This window comes from Nematostella vectensis, chromosome 2 (assembly GCF_932526225.1).
Source record: "Nematostella vectensis chromosome 2, jaNemVect1.1, whole genome shotgun sequence".
In the NCBI taxonomy this organism is placed as follows: domain Eukaryota; kingdom Metazoa; phylum Cnidaria; class Anthozoa; order Actiniaria; family Edwardsiidae; genus Nematostella; species Nematostella vectensis.
In genome coordinates, this window is record NC_064035.1 from 8,388,515 (window position 1) to 8,414,399 (window position 25,885).

Here is a 25,885-nt window from a genome sequence, read left to right on the forward strand (position 1 = left end):
TTCCCCACCCATCTCTGTAGTTTAGTTAGTGATGGTGATGGTTATTCTTTTCCCAGCCCGTGATGGTGGTTGTCGTACTTCCTTTCTACAATGTGGGCACGTTGGTTACACTCCTCTGTATTGTTGTGCCCTATACTACTCCCTTAAGCACTTGTCGTGGATATTGCTTACAGCATGTTATTATTTCCATGACTTTATCATCATCTTTGCATATAACGCATTCAATTGGTTCTGCCATTTTTCTTTTTATTATTGTTGCTGTTATTATTATATTTATTATTATTATTTCTTTGTTGTTTTTGAGTCTTGGTCTGACTGTGAAGTGGCTCGGCTCGTCGTCGTCTTTTATAGACCTTCAAGTAGGTCACGTGTATCGATGAGATCATCAGGAACGCCTCTGATTGGCTAAAGATTGTATTGATCAATCAAAGGCCTGGTAAACGGGAGACGTCATACTGATGATGTCAAGGCTTATTTTCTTTACCCTTCCCTATCCTTCTATGGAAGGATGCGTTTTCATTAGCATTTCAGTTGTTCTTGGCGGTCTTCGTCATGGCTTATGATGATGAGTGGCTAGCCAAATTGTTAGAAGTGTTACCTGACCAAGAAGAAGAAGAAGAAGGACTCACCTCAATTTAGTCGGACTTACCTCAATTTAGCTCCTTTGATGAATTGTTTGACTATTATTATTATTGGGGGAGGGTGAGAAGATTTCGTTTGAAGTTCCTTTTTTGGACGAACCTGGTCCTTCCGGGGTACAACAACAACAACAACAACAACAAGAAGGACGCGGGAGAAAACGCCCCCTTGATAGTGATGACGAGGAAGAGGAGGAGAGGGAGAAGGAGGATGTCACGTATGATTTACGTCAAGTGACTACCCGACATTCTACCAAAATGCGTACCGACTGTACCGATTACGAACTGTCGGTAAATCTTCCTACTCGTGATACTATGAAGGAGGCTTTGGGGGATGTGGAACTGGTGTTAGATCGTGTCCTCGACGATACGCTAAAGGGAATACAAAAGCACGATTACGCTCGCATCACCCTCGATGCCACTGCTCTCAAGAATCCCATTGCTTTGCCGTTTATGGGCCGTCATCAACTTACCCCTCAGCGCATTATGGGAGTCGTTGAAACCGAAGTGCAATCTAACGAGCAGTTTGTGTTGCAAGGAAATTTCCATCTCCATGTACACGCACGTGCCTTATGGGGCTGGGAAACGGTCAAAGTATAAGAAGAATTCCTCTACCCTGGATACGGGAGATTTAGAGACATGGCGTAAGGGAAAAAGGAGCATCACTCGCGTTAAGAATCACGAAGAACTGTGCGCGGCTCGAGCTATCGTGATCGGAATGCTCATCTCACGGAGGTTCCTGACTATGTTAAGCTGTACAACCCAAAAGCTGGGGGAGCCAAGCTTCCCTTGCAGACGGAACGCGCTCGAGCACTGCATCGCGACGCGGGAGTCCCTGAGGGACGGTGTGGTATTTCCGCGTGGCTTTAATATTAATGTGGTGTCTAGAGAACACGCGAACACGGTGATCTTTTCCGGAAACTTACCTACTTCTGAGTACAGGCTCTACCTCTACTACGCCAAGGAACATTTCAACTATATCAATAGCATGCCAGGGATGCTTGGTCGATGCTATTATTGTACGAGATGCCAAAAGGGGTACGATCGGAAAAATCACAAGTGTAACAACCTGTGCTATGGGTGTGGTGAGCAAGAGTGCCCCCCCTTGGTTTTACCCGCCGAACAAGACCATCGTTGGTAAAATACACACACCCCCTTTAGACTTAACATCTTTTTCTATATAGTTCTTGTCCTCCTTCTGTATTTCATACAAGGTTTACCCCAAAAACAACACCGCGAGACAAACGATTTTTAAAATTTATTCTAAAAACGAATTGTTTTATTTCTCAACCTTTGGTAACGATAATTTTCACGAGCGAACATTTGATTCCTTATTCCATCTGCTATGAATTAATTTTGTACCCAAGCAAATTAAGTACACTCTTTTTTTTCTATAAAAACCTTTTTTATAAGAACATCCAGCCTGTGATTTCACCAATTTTAAGAACATGCCGAGGCTCAGATAGCAGCAAAATATTGCGTTGTTAGTCTGAAGAGTTATCAAAATGCAGAATCAAATTTGTGTTCAAAGTATTTATTGCTATTGAACATCTTCCTAATAATTCATTGGGTATTATATTCTGATATACACTAAAATTTAAGAACATCGTTAAGAATCAGCCTTCAGCCTTAAATTGCTCCATAAACAAGAACGGCCCAGACTCAACTGAAATTTAGACGTTCGTATAAAAAAAACTTTTTTAGGATCTGGAAGTAAAAAGCTCATATTTTATGGTTTTCCTTCCTGAACGCTGTCCTTAATTCCTTAGACCAGCGATAGTTTCTTGAGTTAAGTGCAAATATATGTAATGACTAGACAGAGCCGTAGCGAAATATTAGGGGGGCACGATACAGAAAAATTAAGAAAACTGGGCGCAGCCACGCCCCTTCTGGTCATATCCTTATAATTTTTGAAAATATCGGGGGTAAGCTTGTAAATACTACTGCTAATACTACATTGCGGAAAGTATTCAGCCGGGGATTTACACGGGAAAATATGAGGATTCTAGAAGGGTCGTAGGAGAGCAAAACGAGTTGTTCAATTAACCAAATCACTTTTTTGCCTCTAAAAGGGGGGGGGGGGAGGTGGAGGTGCGCGCTCACCATACTACTACGAATACTATCACGCAATTTGATTGGCTCCCGTACTCCTCAATATCTATTGAGCCATAGATACTGAGTTGCGAAAAAGCGGCGACTAAAGCGGTTATTTATTCCTGAGAATTCATATTAAAATCGTCATTTATTTAAAAGAGTATGTGAGTGGATTTATACTAAAACAATTAGACTACTCGTTTTCAAGGCTGCGCGAGACTATCTATTGACTCGAAATCGTAGTCTAATTGTTGAATATATAAGCCTAAGAAAAATTTTGTACTTGTTTTTGTGCATGAACTGAGTATTTGGGTGTACAGTATATAACGCACAGATTCGATCACCTTAGAAACCATAGTATTTTAAATAATGCATGATCCAAAAAAAAAAACTCTGCCCAACTGCACTCACGACATTGGTTTAACGTAACTACACACCACACTCGCCAACTGCCGTCCGATGGCGCTAAGGTCTTCAAAAGAAGGCACCATATATAAGTCATCAGGATGTTTGACTATAGTGCGTAGCTCTCGCTTACGGACGGCATCGCCTATCCCGAGCGCAAAAACCCGGACATCTCTTCGCCTTAACATGTCCTCCGCGTGTCTGGGTGGTAGGGCGTGTCGAGACCTTGACCTTGACCTTGACTGCTGCCCGTCCGTGAGCAACACGAGCACCCGCTTGGAGTTCACCCTCATCCCCGATCGGTATTCAAACACCCTGGTGGCAGCAGTGAGCAGAGCCCGGTCAATACGAGTGGTAAATCCCATATATGGGATCTTATCCACGGCTTTTGTCAAAGCCTTATAGTCATAAAAGTCGGTTAGCTTGATGTTAAGCTTCGCGATGGTACTGAAAGATAGGATTGCTACACGCGTTTTCTCGGGCGAAATGAGGAATGTTTTGGCAAGCGCCTTGACAAAGGCCTTCTGTTGTTTAAAGTCGATGGGAGAGACGCTACCAGACGCATCCAGAATAAAACAGATGTCGACCACGGCAACGGGACATCGTGGGTAATCTATCATGTGAGAAATGGTTAGTAACACAGCGCTTGAAAAGATCTCAAGCGTATAGTTTCAACAATAAACATTCCACACACCAAAACAACAGCAAAACCGTTGACTTCCTCAAGACATGATACATTTTGATGGTCGCTTACCTCCTATGAGACACAAATCTCTTGAGATGCTTCCCACTTTAGTTACCAGGTCTGAATACAAGGGCGCGGTGTACTGATGTCTTTTCCTCGTCAGCAACGATGCAATGAGGTTCTTAGGGTCTTTAGAGGCACCAACGCTGACGACAAACACATGTACCCCAGCATCGTGAAGCGGCCTCACGGAGCTACGAAGGGCCTGTACCGCGGTCTGTATAGCTTTGCTTGCGTCCATGATACAAATAATAGCTTTAGGAATAAGACGCCTGGTGCTGCGAGGGATGGCGGTACCGTCGAGTAAGCGGGAGGTTGCCATGTCTAACGCCTCGTCCAGACGATAGCCGCCGACATTGTACTTAATCCCCTTGAGGACGGCTTGTAGCGTTCCCATATTAGTTGGCTCGGTAAACCCACCGTGTAATACTGGTAGAGTGTTGTTGACTATCAGGCCAATCCTAGTGCCCGTCAGGGGAGGTGAGAGTGAATTGATGAGATGCGTGATGAAGGATTTGAGTCTGTCTGAATCTTGTGGGGATGGAGCGGAACTATCGAGAATTATCCCGAGGTCGATTGTATTCTCGCATTTTTGAGTCTCTGAGTTAAGAAATCTATTATTAGTGGTATATCGGAATAACAAAGCAATACTCTTTGAAGCCGAATCAATATCTAATACTATGCCTGTATTTGGACGAACTTCAGGAGTGATCCATAGTGTTGACAATGCAGGTACGTTGCTGAGGTTGAGCGCATAGGGGCTTTGCCTTTATTCTAGGCAAATCCTAGATATTTATGCAGAATATCTATGTCTGCGGATCCCCCTTCCCACCCACCACTACCCCTACCTACATAATACGGCGGCTTTATAAACAATAGACATCATGCAAAATGTCCCTAGGGACCACCTGAACAGTGAGCCATAATAAAAAAACGAGACCCGAGGCGCTTCCTTACCTGTCAGCTTACACGCTTCAGTAGCCACTTCATTTGCCCTCCAAGGCAATTCCTGGTAAGACTTGCATGACATTACTCCGTCGTTGTCTTCTCGACCTGTAAAATCTCGTGCTATCCGAACTGTTATCAATTCTATACCGTTAACAGGTGGTAACGATGTTTGATCCGCCTCGCCAATCATAGCACTCGTTACGGCGATAATCACCTTCGGGACGTCCCGCCTTGTAATCTCACTATCGAGTAGCAGTCCTGAGGCTTTAGAAACCCCATCTTTTAAACCAACAGGCCCTTTGGTATATACGAGACTCTCGATTGCTTGGGAGAACGCCGCGTTTGTTGTGGAATGGTTAGTTTGAAGCAAGAGGGGGGATAATGCCGTCATCATGACCACGCTGACCGTGGTGTCATGTGGGGAGATGGTGAACCTTCTGGTAACACCCCTGAGAAAGGCTTTAATTTTACCAAACTCCGACTCGCTGATGGCGACTTCTGATCCAATCACGAAAGAGATGTCCAACGGCAGTGCGCACACATCAAAGCCTAAACAAGTTAAGTAATTAGATTGATTTTCTGCTTACTGTATCTATGATAATGCAAGATCGTCATTGCACCACTCTCTGATTGGGGCAACTGGGAATTTTGGTCACATTATACACCTATTTCAAATAAAATTTGCACTTGAGAATCCATGTGTCGCAACCCGCAATGGCTCCGTATAAATGTCTGAATCCTGTTCTTCGAAAACAATGCATGTGTTTACATACAAATACGAAACTACAACTTTCATAACCTGGATTTGTTTTTATTCGCGCTTATTTGCTAATTCATTTGATACCCATAAAGCATTGTGGGTTACGACTCATGGACATCCCGAGCTCAATTTTATTTGAAATGAGTACATAAATCAGTGTAAGTGGCGCAGGGTCATAGTCACGTATGTTACGTAGGGGCTTGTAATGTATTGAAGTAATGCGAATGTTTGTGCCGAGTCTTGTCGAATAAAGGCTTCTTCTTATAAATTTATGAAGTTGAAATTCGTATGTTTTTTGAATTTTTTAACATTTTTAAAAAAACTGCTAACCAAACTTTACATTTTATCGAAGCATGTCAACTCGCCACCACCATTTGTTAACTCGCCAACGTTGGCGAGTTTACCAGGAGTGGGAGCAAGTTGGCGCTGGAGTTGACCGGATACCAGAATAAAACTATTTTTTAGCCTTTAACACTTACTGGTAATTTCTCTCGATTTGGTATGTAGCGGGTAAACAGCTGTCATGAGGTCATCAAAGTCGGACACCATTACCATGTCATCATCATGATCAACAAGCTCTCTTAGCTCCCGTGCGTCAATTCCACGCCCTACTCCAACGGCTAGTGTCTTCACCTGCTTCTTCTTCAAGGGGCGGACGGCGGTCTTGAGGGGCTTGTAGCCAGGAGCACGTGTCTGTCTGCCGTCTGTAAGTAGCACTAATACACGTGGTAAATATGGGCGGGAACCAGCGGCTACCGTGAAGACCTGGTCGCTAGCAACGCCCAAGGCCAGGTCCATTCGTGTACCGTACCCCTTGTATGTGATATTGCCGAGTCTTTGTGGGAAGGAGACCTCGTCTAGACTTGACAAGGGGATCTCAACCTGTAGGACAATTCATGTCATTATTCACGTGTTGGCGGACACCCTAAGGGACTGAAAAAGGAGCTTGTTGTTAGCTGCCCGTTTACGTCTATTACTTAAAAACCTTATTGCAAAAAGTCAATTTGATTAAATTTAAATTTCCAACAATCGTGCAATCGCGTATAATTTTCTGTTCTGCCTAAATGGATGTACCTTAGCAGTGTCACTGTATGTAATGACCGCCGCCTGGACTGCCCCATCCCTGTAGACGTTTCCTACGAAATCAGTGATAAATCGCTTCTGCAACTCGAAATTCGCCTTCCCCACACTTCCAGACGAGTCCACAAGAAAGGCGATGTCCATTGGCTCCTCACATGGCTTGGTCTCTGGAAGAGTTGTTAACATAAATTACGTATTCAACCTACAGATTGGGCCTTTATAACTGCGTGCCAAAAGGGGGTTCCGTGGGGTCCGGACCATGCCCATGTGACGAGACGAGTTCGACTGCAGATGTCTCCTTCGGTGAGAGTTAAGAAGGTGGTTTTCTGTGTGCATTCGGAAAGAAAGTTTCTATAAATCAGTCTGACCTTTTGCCAGAACGAAGTGTGCCAATTTGAAGATAATTATTCCAGAATTCAGTGAATCGCTATTGTTTTCACTACACTACTCTAATGTTCACCCACCCATTAGCATATTAAGCTTGCTTGCTAATCTGTCCGCTTCGTCACCTAGAGACTTGCACGAAGACGAGAGTATAGGATCGTCGTGGTTCTTTGCGAGTGAGAGAAGTTCGTGTTTCTCCATGTTACCAAATGACACGATGATCGTGAGAATTTCTGGGCTGGTGAGGGTGGACGAAACTCGCTTGCGTGCAGCGGGTCCTGATGATTGCTTGCCCCCAATAAGGTGCACTAGAAACTAAATCAAAGATACCAATAAGACAAGACCCAAATGAGGTAAAAAAGAATATTTATCAAAGATTATAAGACGAGACCCCAATAAGGCGAACCAGAACCTTTACCAAGGATAACAATAGGCCCATAGGACGAGAGGTTTTTAAGAGTTTCTCGTCCTAACTAGCCTGAATTGGTAAAATGCGTACTAAGCAAGTCGGGAGCATAGATTCCCTTCAACAGTGATATGTAATTATGTTCTGTATATTAAATAAATATTCTATATCGATTTAAACAGTCGCATCATATCCATTTTCGAAGATATCCATATCGCATCATTCTCCATCTCGTAGACTGACTAGGGAAATACCCTAGTTTCAAATATTAAAACGTAGCTAGCTTGAGTACTCCAGAGACCGAGGGATCGTAAAGCTCTGAGACAGGGTTTCAGGGCCCGTAAAATACCAGTATCAGACACCCAATTGGAGTAGTCAAAAGAGCACGTGAAAAAGGAAAAACGGTGAAAACGAAACTTCCATTACCTTTGGCACATAATTCCTTAACCCTCTGTCTGCGCGAAACACATCGTTAGCGGCTCGAAGGGCGCGGTCAACACGACGCCCCCCTCCCTCGTACGATTCAGTCAAGTTATTAGCAGCCACGTCTATTGCTCGCATCGACTGCTCATCACTAAAACCAGCCAAAACTCTCCCAAAACTACTGTATGAGATAAGAGCAAAGTGGCTCTGCTGCGGGGATACGTTGAGTCGTGCCGCAAGCCGTTTGATAAACGAAAGCTGCTTCTGAATACAGTGGTAGGAGACGTCTGAGGACGTATCGACCGCGAAGCCGATGTCCGCCATTCCTGTAGGATTACTTTCCTCTAAGGAATTAAAAATGAGGTATTAGAGCTTGAGCTTTAAGAGCAAAGGCAGGTAGACTGATAACTCAACCACTGTTATAGTTCCAGTCAAATTTAGCAGGCCTGAAAATGGGTTTGAGACAATCGGATTGATTCATTTTACTATCATTTACATAGAAACGGCTCATCGATGACACGCCGTTTGGACCTAGCCTTACCTCGGGTTTTAGATTCCCTACAAACGCGCTTGGTCAATCTGTCCACTTGCGCCGACAATCCACTGAATGACGTAGCGAACAGGACGTCATCTTGATCTTGAAAGAAACTCTCGAGAATGTCCGCAGCATGAATTCTCCCAATTCCAAGCACGACGACTTGAATGTTGTACTGCCTCAGAAGCCGTAGGTTTCTCTCCAGCGCTTCGTAGTCCGTGCTCTCATACTGGTTGCCATGGACCGTAACTACACATATCCTCCTGGGCGCAATAGCGCTGAATGGATCACCATCTTTAAGAAAAAACATCTTCTTGGCAAGCTCCAAAGCTTGTTCAAATCTATAATTGCCACCTTGATGGACCAGGTTGGCGTCAAGTATTTGTGAAAACTCAAATAAAGAGGAACTTTTTCCAAGGGTCGAGACTACAGTGGCAGATTGGCCAAATGATATCACACCTACGCGGTTGCTTACACCGATACCGATGGAAAGAGCGCTTCGCTTTAAAAATAGCTTGACTTGATCAAGTTCGTCAAGAGAGATGGCATCAGACGCGTCCACCGTGAAAACAACATCCGTAGGAATGTCGCACAACTTTGGATCTAAAATCGAAATGAAATAAAGAACTTATTATGGGAATCGACGCCTGAACACCGGTATAGCTATATAGCTATATCCTAAAGCAGCATAACCTGGAAGTTCCGTTTTTTAGAATTCTCTATATTTTTACTGTTTGATAACAGTTCTATTTTCACACATGACAAAGAAGCTAATAAAACACATGTTATTATTCAGTTTTGTAGCATGGGGGGACACCATATACAAAAACATAAAGAAAATATTGTCAGGGGCACAGGGTCACGCCCCTACTTGCCTTCACGTCGAGTATTTTGCATCCTGGCCATTTTGCTTACGGGCGCATCTAAGTAACCTGAACATCTGATCAAGCTCTTACCAATTTGCTTACGGGCGCATCTAAGTAACCTGAACATCTGATCAGGCTCTTACCAATTTGCTTACGGGCGCATCTATATAACCTGAACATCTGATCAGGCTCTTGCCAATTTGCTTACGGGCGCATCTAAGTAACCTGAACATCTGATCAAGCTCTTACCAATTTGCTTACGGGCGCATGTTCTAAGTAAGCTGAACATCTGATCAGGCTCTTACCAATTTGCTTACGGGCGCATGTTCTAAGGAAGCTGAACATCTGATCAGGCTCTTACCAATTTGCCTACGGGCGCATGTTCTAAGTAACCTGAACATCTGATCAGGCTCTTACCAATTTGCTTACGGGCGCATCTATATAACCTGACCATCTGATCAGGCTCTTACCAATTTGCCTACAGGCGCATGTTCTAAGTAACCTGAACATCTGATCAAGCTCTTACCAATTTGCTTACGGGCGCATCTATATAACCTGAACATCTGATCAGGCTCTTACCAATTTGCTTACGGGCGCATCTAAGTAACCTGAACATCTGATCAGACTCTTACCAATTTGCTTACGGGCGCATCTAAGTAACCTGAACATCTGATCAAGCTCTTACCAATTTGCTTACGGGCGCATCTAAGTAACCTGAACATCTGGTAAGGTTCTTACCAATTTGCTTACGGGTGCATCTAAGTAACCTGAACATCTGATCAGGCTCTTACCAATTTGCTTACGGGCGCATGTTCTAAGTAAGCTGAACATCTGATCAGGCTCTTACCAATTTGCCTACGGGTGCATGTTCTAAGTAACCTGAACATCTGATCAGGCTTTTACCAATTTGCTAACGGGCGCATCTAAGTAACCTGAACATCTGATCAAGCTCTTACCAATTTGCTTACGGGCGCATCTAAGTAACCTGAACATCTGGTAAGGCTCTTACCAATTTGCTTACGGGTGCATCTAAGTAACCTGAACATCTGATCAGGCTCTTACCAATTTGCTTACGGGCGCATCTAAGTAACCTGAACATCTGATCAGGCTCTTACCAATTTGCTTACGGGCGCATCTATATAACCTGAACATCTGATCAGGCTCTTACCAATTTGCTTACGGGCGCATCTAGATAACCTGAACACCTGATCAGGCTTTTACCAATTTGCTTACGGGCGCATGTCCTAAGTAAGCTGAACATCTGATCAAGCTCTTACCAATTTGCTTACGGGCGCAAGTTCTAAGTAACCTGAACATCTGATCAGGCTCTTACCAATTTGCCTACGGGCGCATGTTCTATGTAAGCTGAACATCTGATCAGGCTCTCACCAATTTGCTACGGGCGCATGTTCTAAGTAACCTGAACATCTGATCAGGCTCTTACCAATTTGCTTACGGGCGCATGTTCTAAGTAACCTGGACATCTGATCAGGCTCTTACCAATTTGCCTACGGGCGCATGTTCTAAGTAACCTGAACATCTGATCAAGCTCTTACCAATTTGCCTACGGGCGCATCTAAGTAACCTGAACATCTGATCAGGCTCTTATCAATTTGCTTACGGGTGCATGTTCTAAGTAACCTGAACATCTGATCAGGCTCTTACCCATTTGCTTACGGTCCCATCTAAGTAACCTGAACATCTGATCAAGCTCTTACCAATTTGCCTACGAGCGCATGTTCTAAGTAACCTGAACATCTGATCAAGCTCTTGCCAATTTGCTTACGGGCGCATCTAAGTAATCTGAACATCTGATCAGGCTCTTACCCATTTGCTTACGGGCACATCGAAGTAACCTGAACATCTGATCAGGCTCGTACCCATTTGCTAACGGGCGCATCTAAGTAACCTGAACATCTGATCAGGCTATTACCAGTTTGCTTACGGGCGCATCTAAGTAAGCTGAACATCTGATCAAGCTCTTACCAATTTGCTTGCAAATGTGTATGCTTAGTGGCTGCACCGTTTTGCTGAGCTGCTCGAAGGTCGCAACCCTATAAAGGTTCTCCTTGGTCGTAGCGAGAGGAAGCAGTTCGCGATCGCTCGGTGATCTTCCTATAGCGACCACAATAATCTGGACACCTTTTTCTTTTATTGGTAAAGATGCTATCTGGGAATAAAAAAAAGACATATTATGGTTTGCAAAACAAGAGTTTTTTTTTGTAGTACTATATTTAGCAAAGCAAGATAATTGGGTGAATGGAAAATATTACGTTCGTCCGACTTTCAGTATATATATTTGATCTTTAAGATCTATTTCCTAAACAAAAGAATTATAAAAATGGAAACATTGGTATACCTTAAAGGGGCCTTGTCACTAGTTAACTTCCAGTCGATTACGTACACAATCTCAGACAATTTTTAACGGGAAACGCGAAAAATATTTTAAAGTTATAAAAGCAGTGTGACTATTGGAAGTTTCTTTGAGGATGTGACTGATGATTTAGAACGGATGGCCTGTTAAATAGCGCGGATTCTAATCGATTTTTTTGTCTCTTGTCGGTTGAGGTTTCCGTCGGCCCTCCGGAAGTCACAATGCCGCTTGGAGGTGGATACGATTTTGGCAAGAAATAGACTCAAGATGGAACTCTAAGTCTCCAGAAAGACAAGAAGTACGCACCCTTGGGGACACGGCATCGTTGTCTTGGGTCTGCCTTCCATCTGTCATCAAGATCGTAATGGCAGGGACACCTTCTCTTTTGCCGCCCTCGGTGGTAAGCAACATCCGGTCAGCGGTCATCAGTCCTTTGTCTATTCTAGTTGTCTTACCATAATAGTCAATACCATCGATGGCTTTGTTCAAGTCTTCAGTAGAGCTGTAGTCTGTGAGTTTAATAGCAACTATCGCTTCGTGGCTGTATACTACCACGCCGACTCGTGTGAGCTCTCTGCCAATATTTTGTTTCGAGACGATGTCTTTAATGAAGTTTTTCTCCTTTTGGTAGTTTTGAAGCCCAACACTTCCAGAAGAGTCCAGAAGGAATACTAAGTCGACAGGAGTTGGACAACGGATAAAACCTGGAAAGGAAATACAATGGGGATCTATTCCACTTCAACCAAAATCTACTAAGTCGCAACCATATTGTTGATTCTAGTTTCCGTAAAACACAGGGTGACTGCATGTTATAGGTGAGAAATTTGAATAATAAGTAGCCTCATCAGGTTTATTCGTGTGGATGTCATGTGGTAAATTCTCTGCCACCATCTCCCTTTGAATTAGTAAAGTTGTAACCCTGAAATAAGGATGTCCCAGTGTTACACAATATCGGCATAAGAATATCTTCTACCTGACAATTTGCAAGCAGCATTTGTTATTTCCTCCAACCTTGAATGGTGGTTGTTGATCGAATCCACCAGAAAAATACTCTTGTCACTCTCTACTATGCCCTGGAAGTAGTCAGGATCGATGCCACGTCCGACCCCAACAACCAGCATCTAGTAATAAAGTTTTAATACTATAAAAATTTTTAGAAAATGAAAAGGGAGACTACAAAAAGAAGAAGAAGAAGAAAAAAAGGATGTAGAAGCATTTTGATAGAGAAGCATTTTGACAAAATCACACACCTTGATGTCGGAGTCCTGTAGCAGGGAAGCCGCCTGCTTATAAGGGGGCGTGTCACCATACGAGCCTTGGCCATTCGTGATCACTACGATGATTTTAGCGAGTCCCTGTCGCGACCCACCTTTTATGGTAAAGAATTCAGTAGCTGCGAGTTGGATAGCACTGCTCAGAGAACCACGCCCTTTTTCACGCGATAACCTGGTATAGAGATAAGACACTTAAGAGTAAACTACTAAAACATAACGTTAAAAAGAACGTATAGAGCGCTAAATAGTTTCTAATCCAAGTATAGTTTTATTGCTTTTTGTTGTTGTTATTCTTTACCCCTCCCTTCACACCAAAATTCTGTGCATAAGGTAGTGTATAAGAGTTCGCTAAATAAAAGAAAAAAATCACCTTTGACGGTCAACTTACCTCTTGATGGTACCTAGCATGTGTGCCACATCAGTGGTGAGCCTGGTTCTGATGTGCGGCGTCTCCCCATACGTGACGACACCAGCCAAGCTGAACATCTGGCCAAATTGAAAACTATCCACTAGTGAGGCGAGGAAACACTTAAGTTTTCTAAAGTCGGTCTCACTCGTGCTCTGAGATGCATCCAGTAAAAATGCAATGTCTGCAGATTTGTAGCACCTCTTTGGGGCTGGAATAATAGAATTTCCTAAAATCACTTGTGGGATTATATTGTCATATTATTAAATATTCTTTTTTAGGTTGTTTAGATTTTTTTGTGTGTGTTGGGGGGTGGACTAGAGGTAGAAGCAAAGACTGGTCAAATCATATAAACTGTTTAGTTAGTTTAGTTTATTGGCTTTGTCACTTAAAAATACTACGGTTTACAATAGGAAATAAACAAAATAAGAAACAATGTGGCGGAAGAAGAAAACAGGGTGTAAGCCCCAAAGAAAATTCTTTCCCATCACTGCATCCTTTTTTGAAATGCCATTTTCGTTAAGTCGTTTTTCTCATTTTTTGGAAAAAATAAGTACCTGTTTTCTTGACCACTGTATCACCGAATGGCACGCCAGCTCCCTCTAACAGCCTGTACGACTGGCTCGTAAGAATATCTTCTCTGCTCCCAACCAAGTCGGCTAGCTCATCGGCATGCACCTGTCTGACCCCTACTCCAAATATCTTGACCTGACCACGTAATTTGTCAACGGCCTTAGAAATGTAAGTGCTTCTCGTCCAAGGGCGATCTGTTATGAGTACAACTACTCTAGAGTATGGACCAACTCCGTCATCAAACATATTCGACGCTGCCTTTAAAACTTTGTCGACACGCACGGGACTCCAACGAGATCTGTGTCCTGTTGTCAACTGTCTTGCCATGGCTGTTGTAAAGTCATGTACCGATAAGCTGTGGTTAAATGGTAGAATAATATTTGCATCATTGGCAAAGGTGATCAGAGCAACACGACTTTCACCGGGAGCTATGCTAAAGCGTGCACCAATGGCCGCGACAAAGTTCAACAGCCTTTTTATGTTTCTACTCTGTGGGCGCTCAGAAGTGTGCACGGCGAAAACGATGTGAGCCGGGTGAGGCGATTTCGTCGGGGCTGTAAAATGAAAAACCAAATGAGTAATAACAGCATGGAACCAAGACTTTGTGAAGTTAAAACCTGTTTAGGCATTGAATGATGTAATGAGCAGCATAATGTATGAACAAGTTGGCATTCCAATTGACACGTCGAATTAAGACACGTGAACTTTAGAAAAATACATACAAGATAGGCTACATATTCGCTTTGTCAAGCGATGGACATAGAGTGGGAGGTCTTCCGCCTGTGACAACTCGAGAATATCTTGATTTGATGACACCAGGGATCTAAAAGGTTGCAAGTCAACGTCAGACCATGCGTTGACCACCGAGAAGTGACAACGTACACTGCGCGTGCCAGTGCTAGCAAAGCCCTCATCGTGTGCGATGTCATTTGTCGGCATTAAGACGATATGGCCTGGAGGGGCTGGCCGTCTGGGATCACACATGATTGACAAGGCAAGGTCCAGGGCAGACCGTACCCGTGATCCTTGATGCTGTAGAAATACAAGTTGTTTGGGGAGTCTGTTATTTAATAGAGTCGTGATATGGGTAAGGATTTTCATATTTTTAAAATATTATTGTGAACCTTACACAACTAGGCTCATTCGCTCCCTCCTCTACTACACTTATTGCAAAACGTACAGGTGCTTCCTTTTAGCATCTTTAACATATTGCAAACCTTACAAAACCAGGCTAATTCGGTCCCTCCTCTACTACTCTTATTGCAAAACGTAAAGTGCTTTCTTTTAGCATCTTTAACATATTGCAAACCTCACAAAACCAGGCTAATTCGGTCCCTACTCTACTACTCTTATTGTAAAACTTTAAAGTTCTTCCATGTATCATCTCTAACATACCACAAACCTCTTACAAAACGCGTCTATGTATCATCTCTAACATACCACAAACCTTACAAAGCCAGGCTATTTCCACCTTTACTACTCAAATTGCAGAACTTATAGTTCTTCCTCCTGTCTTTAACATATTGTAAACCTTACACAACCAGGCCAATTTGGTCCCTCTCTCTACTACTCTTATTGCAAACCTTTAAGTGCTTCTTCATCTTAGCATCTTTAACATATTGCAAACCTCACAAAACAAGGCTAATTCAGCTCTAAACTGCAAAACTTACAGTGCTTCCTTGTGTCTTGGGTGGGTAACCCATACGGTCGATAACCTCGTTCAGGTGATTGTCATCTCGGATTCCTTTGTAGCGTATTGCCAGAAATGTGTCTTCTTGATTGAAGTATATCACCATCAATCGACTGAAGGTTTTGGATAACCCAAGGCCTTTTGCAACTTCTTTTATGAATGATTTCAAAGTTTCAAACATCAGTTGTTGGTGATTCTCATTGAAGAAGTGCGTGTCGATTAAAAAGGCTAAGTTGACTGGCAGGAAGCATTCCTTTGGAGCTATGTGGTTAAAAAGAGTATACAGTCGGTTTATTTATTTAGTAACATAAAATTACCCCCTACATTTGTAAAAATTATGGTACAACAGAATATCGAGCGAATTCCATCAAGGCACTGTTTTCCTTAAATTTTTTTTTGTTCTCTATGGGTATTCCTGTATATTTTTTCAATCAAACAGTATGATTTAATTTTACAATAAATCCAAAACAGTATCCTATAGCTATTTTAAATCATGGTAATTATCCTGGGACACAATTTTTGGCGGCGCGCTGCTCAAACTTTGTTTGTCAGCAGCCTATTGGTGAGCGGCAGACCGCTTCACTGTAAGACCGGGGTCCACCATGTAGGAATAATGGTTCTGTCACCTCATTGCTCGTACTGCATACTCGACTATCTTATTTAGATATGAGCTAGAAATGTCGGCAACAGGTCATCACCTTTGGTTAAAAATACCAGCTAACCTATATACTCCATTTATATCCCAAAGCAAAATAAACGTTTTTTAAAAAGCCAAAATGCAATATCAAAAGTAGATATATATCATACACTACTAACCTGCACGATCACACAAGAGGTTCAAAAACTGTGGCAATACTAACGGCAAGTCGACGGGAGACGCAACTTCTGCAGTATGTGTCGTACTTGTGTCCGTTTCAGGTTTATCTGATGTACTTTCCTTACTCCTTAGGTTAACTGAAAACACCTTGATTCCCCTCTCTGTAACCCTCATCCGCCATCCATCATTTACGCGAAGAAGCTGGTCAACAAATGTTATAAGGACTTTCACACGCGAGGAGTACTCCTCTCCTGTCGATAAGACCTCCTCGCCAAGTGCCACAGCATCGCGTATGGAGGTCTCTCTTGGCTGATGTGGGTCATACAGTAAAGAGTCAAGTTCTTGCAGGAATTCTTTCTGCTTGAAGGCCTTCAGTCTACGAAAGATGTGGGCACCATTACCGTAAGTGATGATTGCGATCCGGCTTGGTCCATGCTTGAACATGCCAAAAACTGCCTTGACGAACTTTATTTGAGTTTCAAAATGTAAGCCAATTGATGAAGATGTATCGATGATGAAAACAATATCCACCGGCGAGAAGCATTTCTTGGTATCTTCAAAAGAGCAAGAGTTAGAATTGAAGCACTTTATCATGTAAATACTTTTACAACACTCAAGCTAGGCCAAACTCGTGTAATACATCGAAATAGCAGAATAAACCATCGGTTCGTAGCCACCGTTAGATTCACAATAAACATAAGCTGGTAAATTGTCTCCCGCATGTTACATGCCTGTGGACTTAAAGATGCGACCACGAACATCTGAGACAGCTTTCGTAATCGAGAAAAACACTTTAAGAACTTGGCGATCAATTTCAAACTAGTTATAATAAAAATACTTAGACGTTATACCCAAAAACGTGCAAATTTATAGAAACTGTTATCCTACCACAGCGAATAGAGAAAGATGAGTTTACACTCTAGAAGTCTACATCCTCAAAGATCGGTGAGACTTGTAGGCGCATAACGGTAAACCTATCAAATTAACAAGTACGGCCTACTGACTTGTAGGCGCATAACGGTGGAAACCTATCAAATTAACAAGTACGGCCTACTGACTTGTAGGCGCATAACGGTAGAGACCTATCAAATTAACAAGTACGGCCTACTGACTTGTAGGCTCATAACGGTAGAAACCTATCAAATTAACAAGTACGGCCTACTGACTTGTAGGCGCATAACGGTGGAAACCTATCAAATTAACAAGTACGGCCTACTGACTTGTAGGCGCATAACGGTGGAAATCTATCAAATTAACAAGTACGGCCTACTGACTTGTAGGCGCATAACGGTGGAAACCTATCAAATTAACAAGTACGGCCTACTGACTTGTAGGCGCATAACGGTAGAAACCTATCAAATTAACAAGTACGGCCTACTGACTTGTAGGCGCATAACGGTAGAAACCTATCAAATTAACAAGTACGGCCTACTGACTTGTAGGCGCATAACGGTGGAAACCTATCAAATTAACAAGTACGGCCTACTGACTTGTAGGCGCATAACGGTGGAAACCTATCAAATTAACAAGTACGGCCTACTGACTTGTAGGCGCATAACGGTGGAAACCTATCAAATTAACAAGTACGGCCTACTGACTTGTAGGCTCATAACGGTAGAAACCTATCAAATTAACAAGTACGGCCTACTGACTTGTAGGCGCATAACGGTAGAAACCTATCAAATTAACAAGTACGGCCTACTGACTTGTAGGCGCATAACGGTGGAAACCTATCAAATTAACAAGTACGGCCTACTGACTTGTAGGCGCATAACGGTAGAAACCTATCAAATTAACAAGTACGGCCTACTGACTTGTAGGCGCATAACGGTGGAAACCTATCAAATTAACAAGTACGGCCTACTGACTTGTAGGCGCATAACGGTAGAAACCTATCAAATTAACAAGTACGGCCTACTGACTTGTAGGCGCATAACGGTGGAAACCTATCAAATTAACAAGTACGGCCTACTGACTTGTAGGCGCATAACGGTAGAAACCTATCAAATTAACAAGTACGGCCTACTGACTTGTAGGCGCATAACGGTAGAAACCTATCAAATTAACAAGTACGGCCTACTGACTTGTAGGCTCATAACGGTGGAAACCTATCAAATTAACAAGTACGGCCTACTGAATGCTCATTTTTTTTTCTACCGTCGCCGTCCTCGATGCGTCTTCCTATAGACCCTATCAAAAGTCCAGGACGTCTTCATATAATAAAGTCCCTAACAAAAATCGATACAACTTCTGATAAAAGTTACTTACCCAGGCTGCTTACCTATTAGCTCGCACAGCCGTCCTGATATCTTTCTTTGTGAATCTTGTGGAGCGCTAGTAGGGCTCATATTCACATAGTCACCAGGTTTCTCCACAACGGAGGCTAATATGCTCGGGTTCTCTCCACCACTTCCTATCTCTACAGCAAGCAGCTGAACCCGCGCTCTCTTTAACGCTTCTGACGCCTCCTGAATGAATCCAAAATTATCTGTGTCCCAGTTACCGCGAACAGAAAACAACACAGCAATCTTCGGTACGTTTTTTCTTGGTTTGTAACGGTAACCATATACTTCGAACACAGTAGCAAGAAGACCGTCTTCAATGCGACTCAAACCCCGACTCGGTGATTGCGTCAAGCTTTGAACGGCAGCTATAAAATCTTCGGCGTTGTTCTTCTGGTTGAATGGTATGGGGATCGTTACGGTATCACTATAGGCGATGACGGCGATCCTACTGGTAGATGGCGAGACATGTATAGCGCTCACTAGCTCCATTGCGGTGCGCTTTTGAACATGGAATAATTTTTCGTCTACTTTTATGGAGTTGTCTATTAGAAAGACTATGTCTGCGTGGTAAAAGCATTGATCAAAGGACTTTGGAACTGAAAAAAGAAAGTACGATTTTGGTAAAAGCATTGATCAAAGGGCTTTGGAACTGAAAAACGAAAGTACGGTTTTGCTATAAATATATTTTGTGTTGAACGCCACAAAACGTAGCTATACCATAGCTGCCATAGCTATTAAAGCTACCAGAGTGTAGTCATTGAAGTACAAAACTCCAAACACAATACCAAGGGAGGTACCACAGTATTTTTATAGTATTCTTATTTAGAATAGAATCCCCAATACATCCACTCTGTCCAAAGAAAGATGATTTTGCATTAAACGTTAGGCAAAGGGTTATGAAAAAAATAAGAAAGCTACAATGGAGGAGGAATACCCACAGACTATATTTTTCTTGGTGACCAAAAGCATAATTCTTTCAAAAAAAAAATATAGCAAATACCTTCACAGGCCTTTTCTTGTGGCAGCGAAACGACCTCAGTTAGCTCCGCGTACGATTTGAGTGTAAGGATGTCACCATTTTTAACACCAAAACTATGACTTATCTGTCTAACAGATTCGTCTCCTATACAGGACAAGACAATGCGCACTCGAGCATGGCGCAACGTGAGAGATACGTCGCTCAGCCTTTTCTGGGTCTCAGTAGCAATTTCTCCGTCTAGGATGACAAATAGTGTTTTGAATGCCCTCTTGCGCGCGGCACCACTTGCGCTAAACAGTCTGTCGTGTGCTAGTTCAAGAGCAGTGTCAAGTGTCGGGGAAGTTAACGTCCACCTTGAACTTCCGGTATCTCTGGTGAAGAGCCCAGCAGGGTTTGGGAAACCTCCAGCAGCAAAGCTGAGAGGTTTGGATCCGTATGTTATTATCGCCACACGTGCGTTCGGGTTGAGAAGACAAATCAGACTCGATGATGTGGCTATGAAAGCTTTCGCATTGTTGAGATTGTCTTTGTTTTCACTGTAAGGCACAATAAACCCCACATCGACAGGAGACATACACTCGCTTTTAGCTACAATAAAAGGATGGAAAGATTACAGTATTCAAAATCATCAGGCATCATAATTTTCAGGCTCTGAGATACCATTCTAACTATTAAATCAACTTTTCTACAAACTCATATCTGAGTAGTTTAATCGTCTGAAAGGATATCAAGCACGTACATATACACACCCACTACGTAATCGTACACTCGTATCTTTTTATTTGCTTACCGCTAAGCCAGCCGATACCTCTACTAAAAAATACAAACATGTGATAAAGAATGCCTCGAATACGATTAGATAACTTCCCATCGAGTGCCTTAAGCCAGCAAGGTCATGCAGATATTGCCGGATTTCACACGTAAACTTTGTCGGTTTAAAACAAACAAAAGCTTAACAGTAAATTACATTTTACCCACAACACTGCACGGTGACACTCTCTAAATTCTAATATTTGATACGGCAGCTATTCCGGCACGACTATCGTATAGTAGCTCTTGGCTAGATTGAGTTAATTTAAGTACTGTGCGTAACTTTTTTTCTGCGCAAAAGAACGCCGACAATATCCTTCCCGCGGCGGGCCCCGTTCTCATGTCTTTCCTGATATCATGCATAGAGTACAAAATAAATCGAACCTGCGGTTGAAAATAAAGTATACGCGATTTCTTAGTGTAAATGTAGTAGATGATGGCGAAAATAAACGCAATGCTGTGTATAGGTCTACACAACCTTTAATTATGTTTTAATGAAAAGCTCCCGGAGGCACTAAAACAAAGCACTCTAGCAACCAAACTCTTTACAGACTTTACGAATAACACACTTACCCCACGAGAATACAAGCACGTTCAGCAGAAGAGGGACGAAAGGTAGACGAGAGTTGACGAAGGCCATGATGCACTCAACAGCTACCCATCATTAGACTACCAGCTCACCCAAGTCTACGTATAACAACTGAATTAGGTAGAGTAAAGCCACTAAGTCAAGTTGAGGTTTTGGATGTCCTGCTGTTAAAGATGTTTTGCTCGTTGTACCTTTGCAACCAAAAGATATCACAAAGTCCTAGGGTATAAAGGTTAAGCAAACACCACGTTGATAAATACCAAGTAAAATATCTCACAAGGCTGATATGTCGTTTTTGAGGTGCTTCTTTCTGTGCGCGCTAAGTTATAAACACCGCTCGGAACCACTTACTGAATTCCTTGTTTTTTTTGGGGCGGAGTTAACCGGATAATAGATTGTTGTGCGAAACCTTTTTCTCCTAAGGCTCCGACGTTAAGTCATGCAATGGCTACTATGATGTACGATAGAGATCCACGAGCTACGCTTATCGCAGGTTTTAAAGCAAAGAAATATTCCAGACACGGGCGGCAGGATAACGGTTAAAATACTTTTAATCTTTGAGCTAATCAACGTTAGTTTTACATGCTACGGATTCGAGAGAACGGTCATGCAATAGTCTCGGGGCGTAATTGGCCAGATGAAAAACAATATTGATCTACAAAAACTAAAACATAAGCTATTCTTTCCTAGTAAAATTAGTTCGAAATAACACCACACACACACAAAAAAAAATTACTAATACTTTTAAAGGTCTTGACCTGGATATTCTTTTCCCGATCAAACAGATAAGGGACATGTTCTTTTACATGGGTTTCTGTAGTGGTACATGAGATCGCTTACAGCTTTTCTAGAAATTACATGCTTGTCAACAACTTTCATCAAATTAAGCTTAAAACGATTTATTGTGTTGCTGGAGGCCATAAAGCGGCGATACTATCTCAAGAGAATTAAATCACGCGAACTAATAACAAGAAAAAAAAATTTCTGAAGCTAACGAATGACATTACCATATGGTATAGATAGTACATAGGAAAAATAAATCATGTTAGGTCAGTAGATGAGGTATTCTTGCCTTTTCTTTTGTCTAAAATAATCACGTGACGGGTTATTTAGTATTTATTTCCTGACCAAGTATCTATCCCAACCCTTTTTAATTCAAATATGAGAAACTAAACCTTGGATTAGGTATAATATGTCACCTTCGAAAAACGCAAATCAAAAATGCTATTTGCTAGAGTAGATATACCAAAATAATTATCTTTGTAGACTAATAAAAACATTCCATGCTAAATTTTTGCTCGTGAGATATTATCATCTCCGTAATTGTTATCAGATTGTTTCGATATGTCTTCCAGATAAAAGTCTGATGTCTGCTTCGGAAGGTTAAGGCGGTAGTCTATATTCAGAATGCTGGATCCTGGGACCGCTTCCTCGTCGTCGCCACGTCCTTATTCTCGCTTCAGCATTAGTTGAGTCCTTTTTCACAGTACGGTCAACTGAAATCTTTGCGGCAGTCAGTGCTTCTTTATTGTTTACCTAATAAATAAAACAAACTTAAATACGCCTATTTTGACGACAAAGACGACAAAGATCCCTATTGGGATCAAACACATCTCATACCAAAATCAACACACCTTTTCCGTCTTAATAAAAAGCCTTTAACCTCGTTGGAATTACGAGCAGCGTGTACTCTGTGCTATGAATTACTGCTGGTCCAATACTCAGGTATTACAAAATGCGTCAGGTATTACAAAGTGCGTCAGAGGTATTACAAAATGCGTCAGGTATTACAAAGTGCTTCCAGGTATTACAAAGTGCGTCAAAGGTATTACAAAATGCGTCAGGTTTTACGAAATGCGTCAGGTTTTACAAAATGCGTCAGAGGTATTACAAAGTGCGTCAGGTATTACAAAGTACGTCAGGTATTACAAAGTGCGTCAGCTATTACAAAGTGCGTCAGCTATTACAAAGTGCGTCAGGTATTACAAAGTGCGTCAGGTATTACTAAGTGCGTCAGGTATTACAAAGTGCGTCAGGTTTTACAAAGTGCGTCAGGTTTTACAAAGTGCGTCAGGTTTTACAAAGTGCGTCAGCTATTACAAAGTGCGTCAGCTATTACAAAGTGCGTCAGGTATTACAAAGTGCGTCAGGTTTTACAAAATGCGTCAGGTATTACAAAGTGCGTCAGGTTTTACAAAGTGCGTCAGGTATTACAAAGTGCGTCAGGTATTACAAAGTGCGTCAGCTATTACAAAGTGCGTCAGCTATTACAAAGTGCGTCAGGTATTACAAAGTGCGTCAGGTTTTACAAAATGCGTCAGAGGTATTACAAAGTGCGTCAGGTTTTACAAAATGCGTCAGGTATTACAAAGTGCGTCAGGTATTACAAAGTGCGTCAGGTATTACAAAGTGCGTCAGGTATTACAAAGTGCGTCAGGTATTACAAAGTGCGTCAGGTTTTACAAAATGCGTCAGGTATTACAAAGTGCGTCAGGTATTACAAAGTGCGTCAGAGGTATTACAAGTGCGTCAGGTTTTACAAAATGCGTCAGAGGTATTACAAAATGCGTCGGGTATTACAAAACGCGTCAGCTATTACAAAGTGCTTCCAGGTATTACAAAGTGCGTTTGTGCAGTCGCAGCCATATGATTTATGTATCAGGTCAAGAGATCACGTGACCTTTTTGGGTGGCAAATTCAAAACAAAATGATCAAACAAAAAAATCAGAAATAACTGCGCCTCTCACACTAGAGAAAGCCAAGGAAATAAAAGCTTCAAATGAAACTAAACCTTTTCTGAAAGAAAAGAATTCTGGAGAATTCTGAAGAATAAGTTTCTTTTTGTTGCTGTTATTTTGCCGCTAAAAGCCAGATCGCGCGTTGGTTTTCCACCCAAACAGTCACGTGATCTCTAAGCGCAAGTCCCCTATTATCATGAAAACCACAATGATCTATGTGGAGTTTTTCAGACTAGCTTTTTTCCCTCTCTTATGGTGGATTGATTTAGTCGAGGCCCACCAAAAACTTCATTGCCCCTTTAATAAAAGAAAACAATGGGGAATTGATGCATCAAGTGTGCCGCTTACCTCACGCTGAACAAGACCTAGTAACCAAGCCTTGTACAATACCCTGAAGCTCGTCAAACGCGCCAACAATAAACACATGGTTTGCGTCAGCGGCAATCTGATTAAGTTCAGCAAAGTCAATTGATTTGCCGATGCCAACAGCAAGAGAAGAGATACCAGCCTCTCGGATGGGGTGCATGGCCTGGGAAACAGGGATGTAGCCAGGGTCTTTAGACTGAACGCCGTCTGTGATCAGGATAAGAATCTAGAAAAGACGAACACTCGATCAGAAAATACGCACGAAGAACGGATGGTCATAATCAACATAGGGGAAGAAACACATAATCAGGACGAACAGATGATCCAAATCTACACCTGACGAACAGATAATCCAAATCTACACAGGAAGAACAGATGATCCAAATCTACATAGGACGAGCAGATAATCCAAATCTACACAAGACGAACGGATGATCCAAATCTACACATGACGAACAGTTAAACAGGATCTACACAGGAGGAACAGATGATCCAAATCTCACAGGACGAACAGATGATCAGGATCTACACAGGACAAACAGATGATCCAAATCTACACAGGACGAACAGATGATCAGGATCTACATAGGACGAACAGATGATCAGGACCTACACAGGACCAACAGATGATCAGGATCTACACAGGACGAACAGATGATCAGGATCTACACAGGACCAACAGATGATCAGGATCTACACAGAACGAACAGATGATCAGGATCTACACAGGACGAACAGTTGATCAGGATCTACACAGGACGAACAGATAATCAGGATCTACACAGGACGAACAGATGATCAGGATCTACAAAGGACGAACATATGATTAGGATCTACATAGGACGAACAGATGGTCAGGATCTACACAGGACGAACAGATGATCCAAATCTACACTGGACGAACAGATGTTCAGGATCTACACTGGACGAACAGATGATCAGGATCTACACAAGACGAACAGATGATCCAAATCTACACAGGACGAACAGATGATCAGGATCTAAACAGGACGATCAGATGATCCAAATCTACACAGGACGAACAGATGTTCAGGATCTACACAGGACGAACAGATGATCAGGATCTACACTGGACGAACAGATAATCAGGATCTACATAGGACGAACAGATGATCAGGATCTACAACGGTTGAACATATGATCAGGATCTACATAGGACGAACAGATGATCAGGATCTACACAGGACGAACAGATGATCAGGATCTACACAGGACAAACAGATGATCAGGATCTACACAGGACGAACAGATGATCAGGATCTACACAGGACGAACAGATGATCCAAATCTATACAGGACGAGCCGATGATCAGGATCTACACAGGACGAACAAATGATCCAAATCTACGCAGGACGAACATATGATCCAAATCTACACAGGACCAACAGATGATCAGGATCTACACAGGACAAACAGATTATCAGGATCTACACAGGAAGAACAGATGATCAGGATCTACACAGGACAAACAGATGATCAGGATCTACACAGGAAGAACAGATAATCAGGATCTATACAGGACGAACAGATGATCAGGATCTATACAGGACGAACAGATGATCAGGATCTACACAGGACGAACAGATGATCAGGATCTACACAGGAAGAACAGATAATCAGGATCTATACAGGACGAACAGATGATCAGGATCTATACAGGACGAACAGATGATCCAAA

General features: G+C 42.3%; 2 protein-coding genes across 7 annotated transcripts in view; both read right to left on the reverse strand.

Annotated features, from left to right (window-relative positions):
• Window positions 1-2,861: 2,861 nt before the first annotated feature.
• LOC5500763 (collagen alpha-3(VI) chain) lies at window positions 2,862-21,557 on the reverse strand. The gene is made up of 20 exons (XM_048723569.1): window positions 21,066-21,557; window positions 19,704-20,270; window positions 18,700-19,299; window positions 16,418-16,972; window positions 15,582-15,862; window positions 14,634-14,943; window positions 13,896-14,465; window positions 13,321-13,549; window positions 12,909-13,104; window positions 12,632-12,779; window positions 11,965-12,362; window positions 11,271-11,454; window positions 8,425-9,021; window positions 7,887-8,227; window positions 7,135-7,369; window positions 6,665-6,837; window positions 6,070-6,472; window positions 4,840-5,379; window positions 3,892-4,482; window positions 2,862-3,750 (listed from the first exon to the last, which is right to left on the reverse strand). Exons 1-20 carry the CDS (start codon window positions 21,130-21,132, stop codon window positions 3,140-3,142), a joined length of 7,596 nt encoding a protein of 2,531 aa, XP_048579526.1. The 5' UTR covers window positions 21,133-21,557; the 3' UTR covers window positions 2,862-3,139.
• A 57-nt stretch (window positions 21,558-21,614) lies between these two features.
• Window positions 21,615-25,885, reverse strand: part of LOC5516767 (collagen alpha-3(VI) chain) — a 39,524-nt gene continuing 35,253 nt past the window's right edge. For all 6 annotated transcript variants that reach the window (XM_048723562.1, XM_048723566.1, XM_048723563.1 and 3 more), the window contains 2 exons: window positions 24,168-24,411; window positions 21,615-22,617 (listed from right to left, as the gene is read on the reverse strand). In XM_048723562.1, the coding sequence (XP_048579519.1) occupies window positions 24,169-24,411 (243 nt within the window). In that variant the 3' untranslated portion in view covers window positions 21,615-22,617; window position 24,168. The remainder of the gene's footprint in view (window positions 22,618-24,167; window positions 24,412-25,885) is intronic.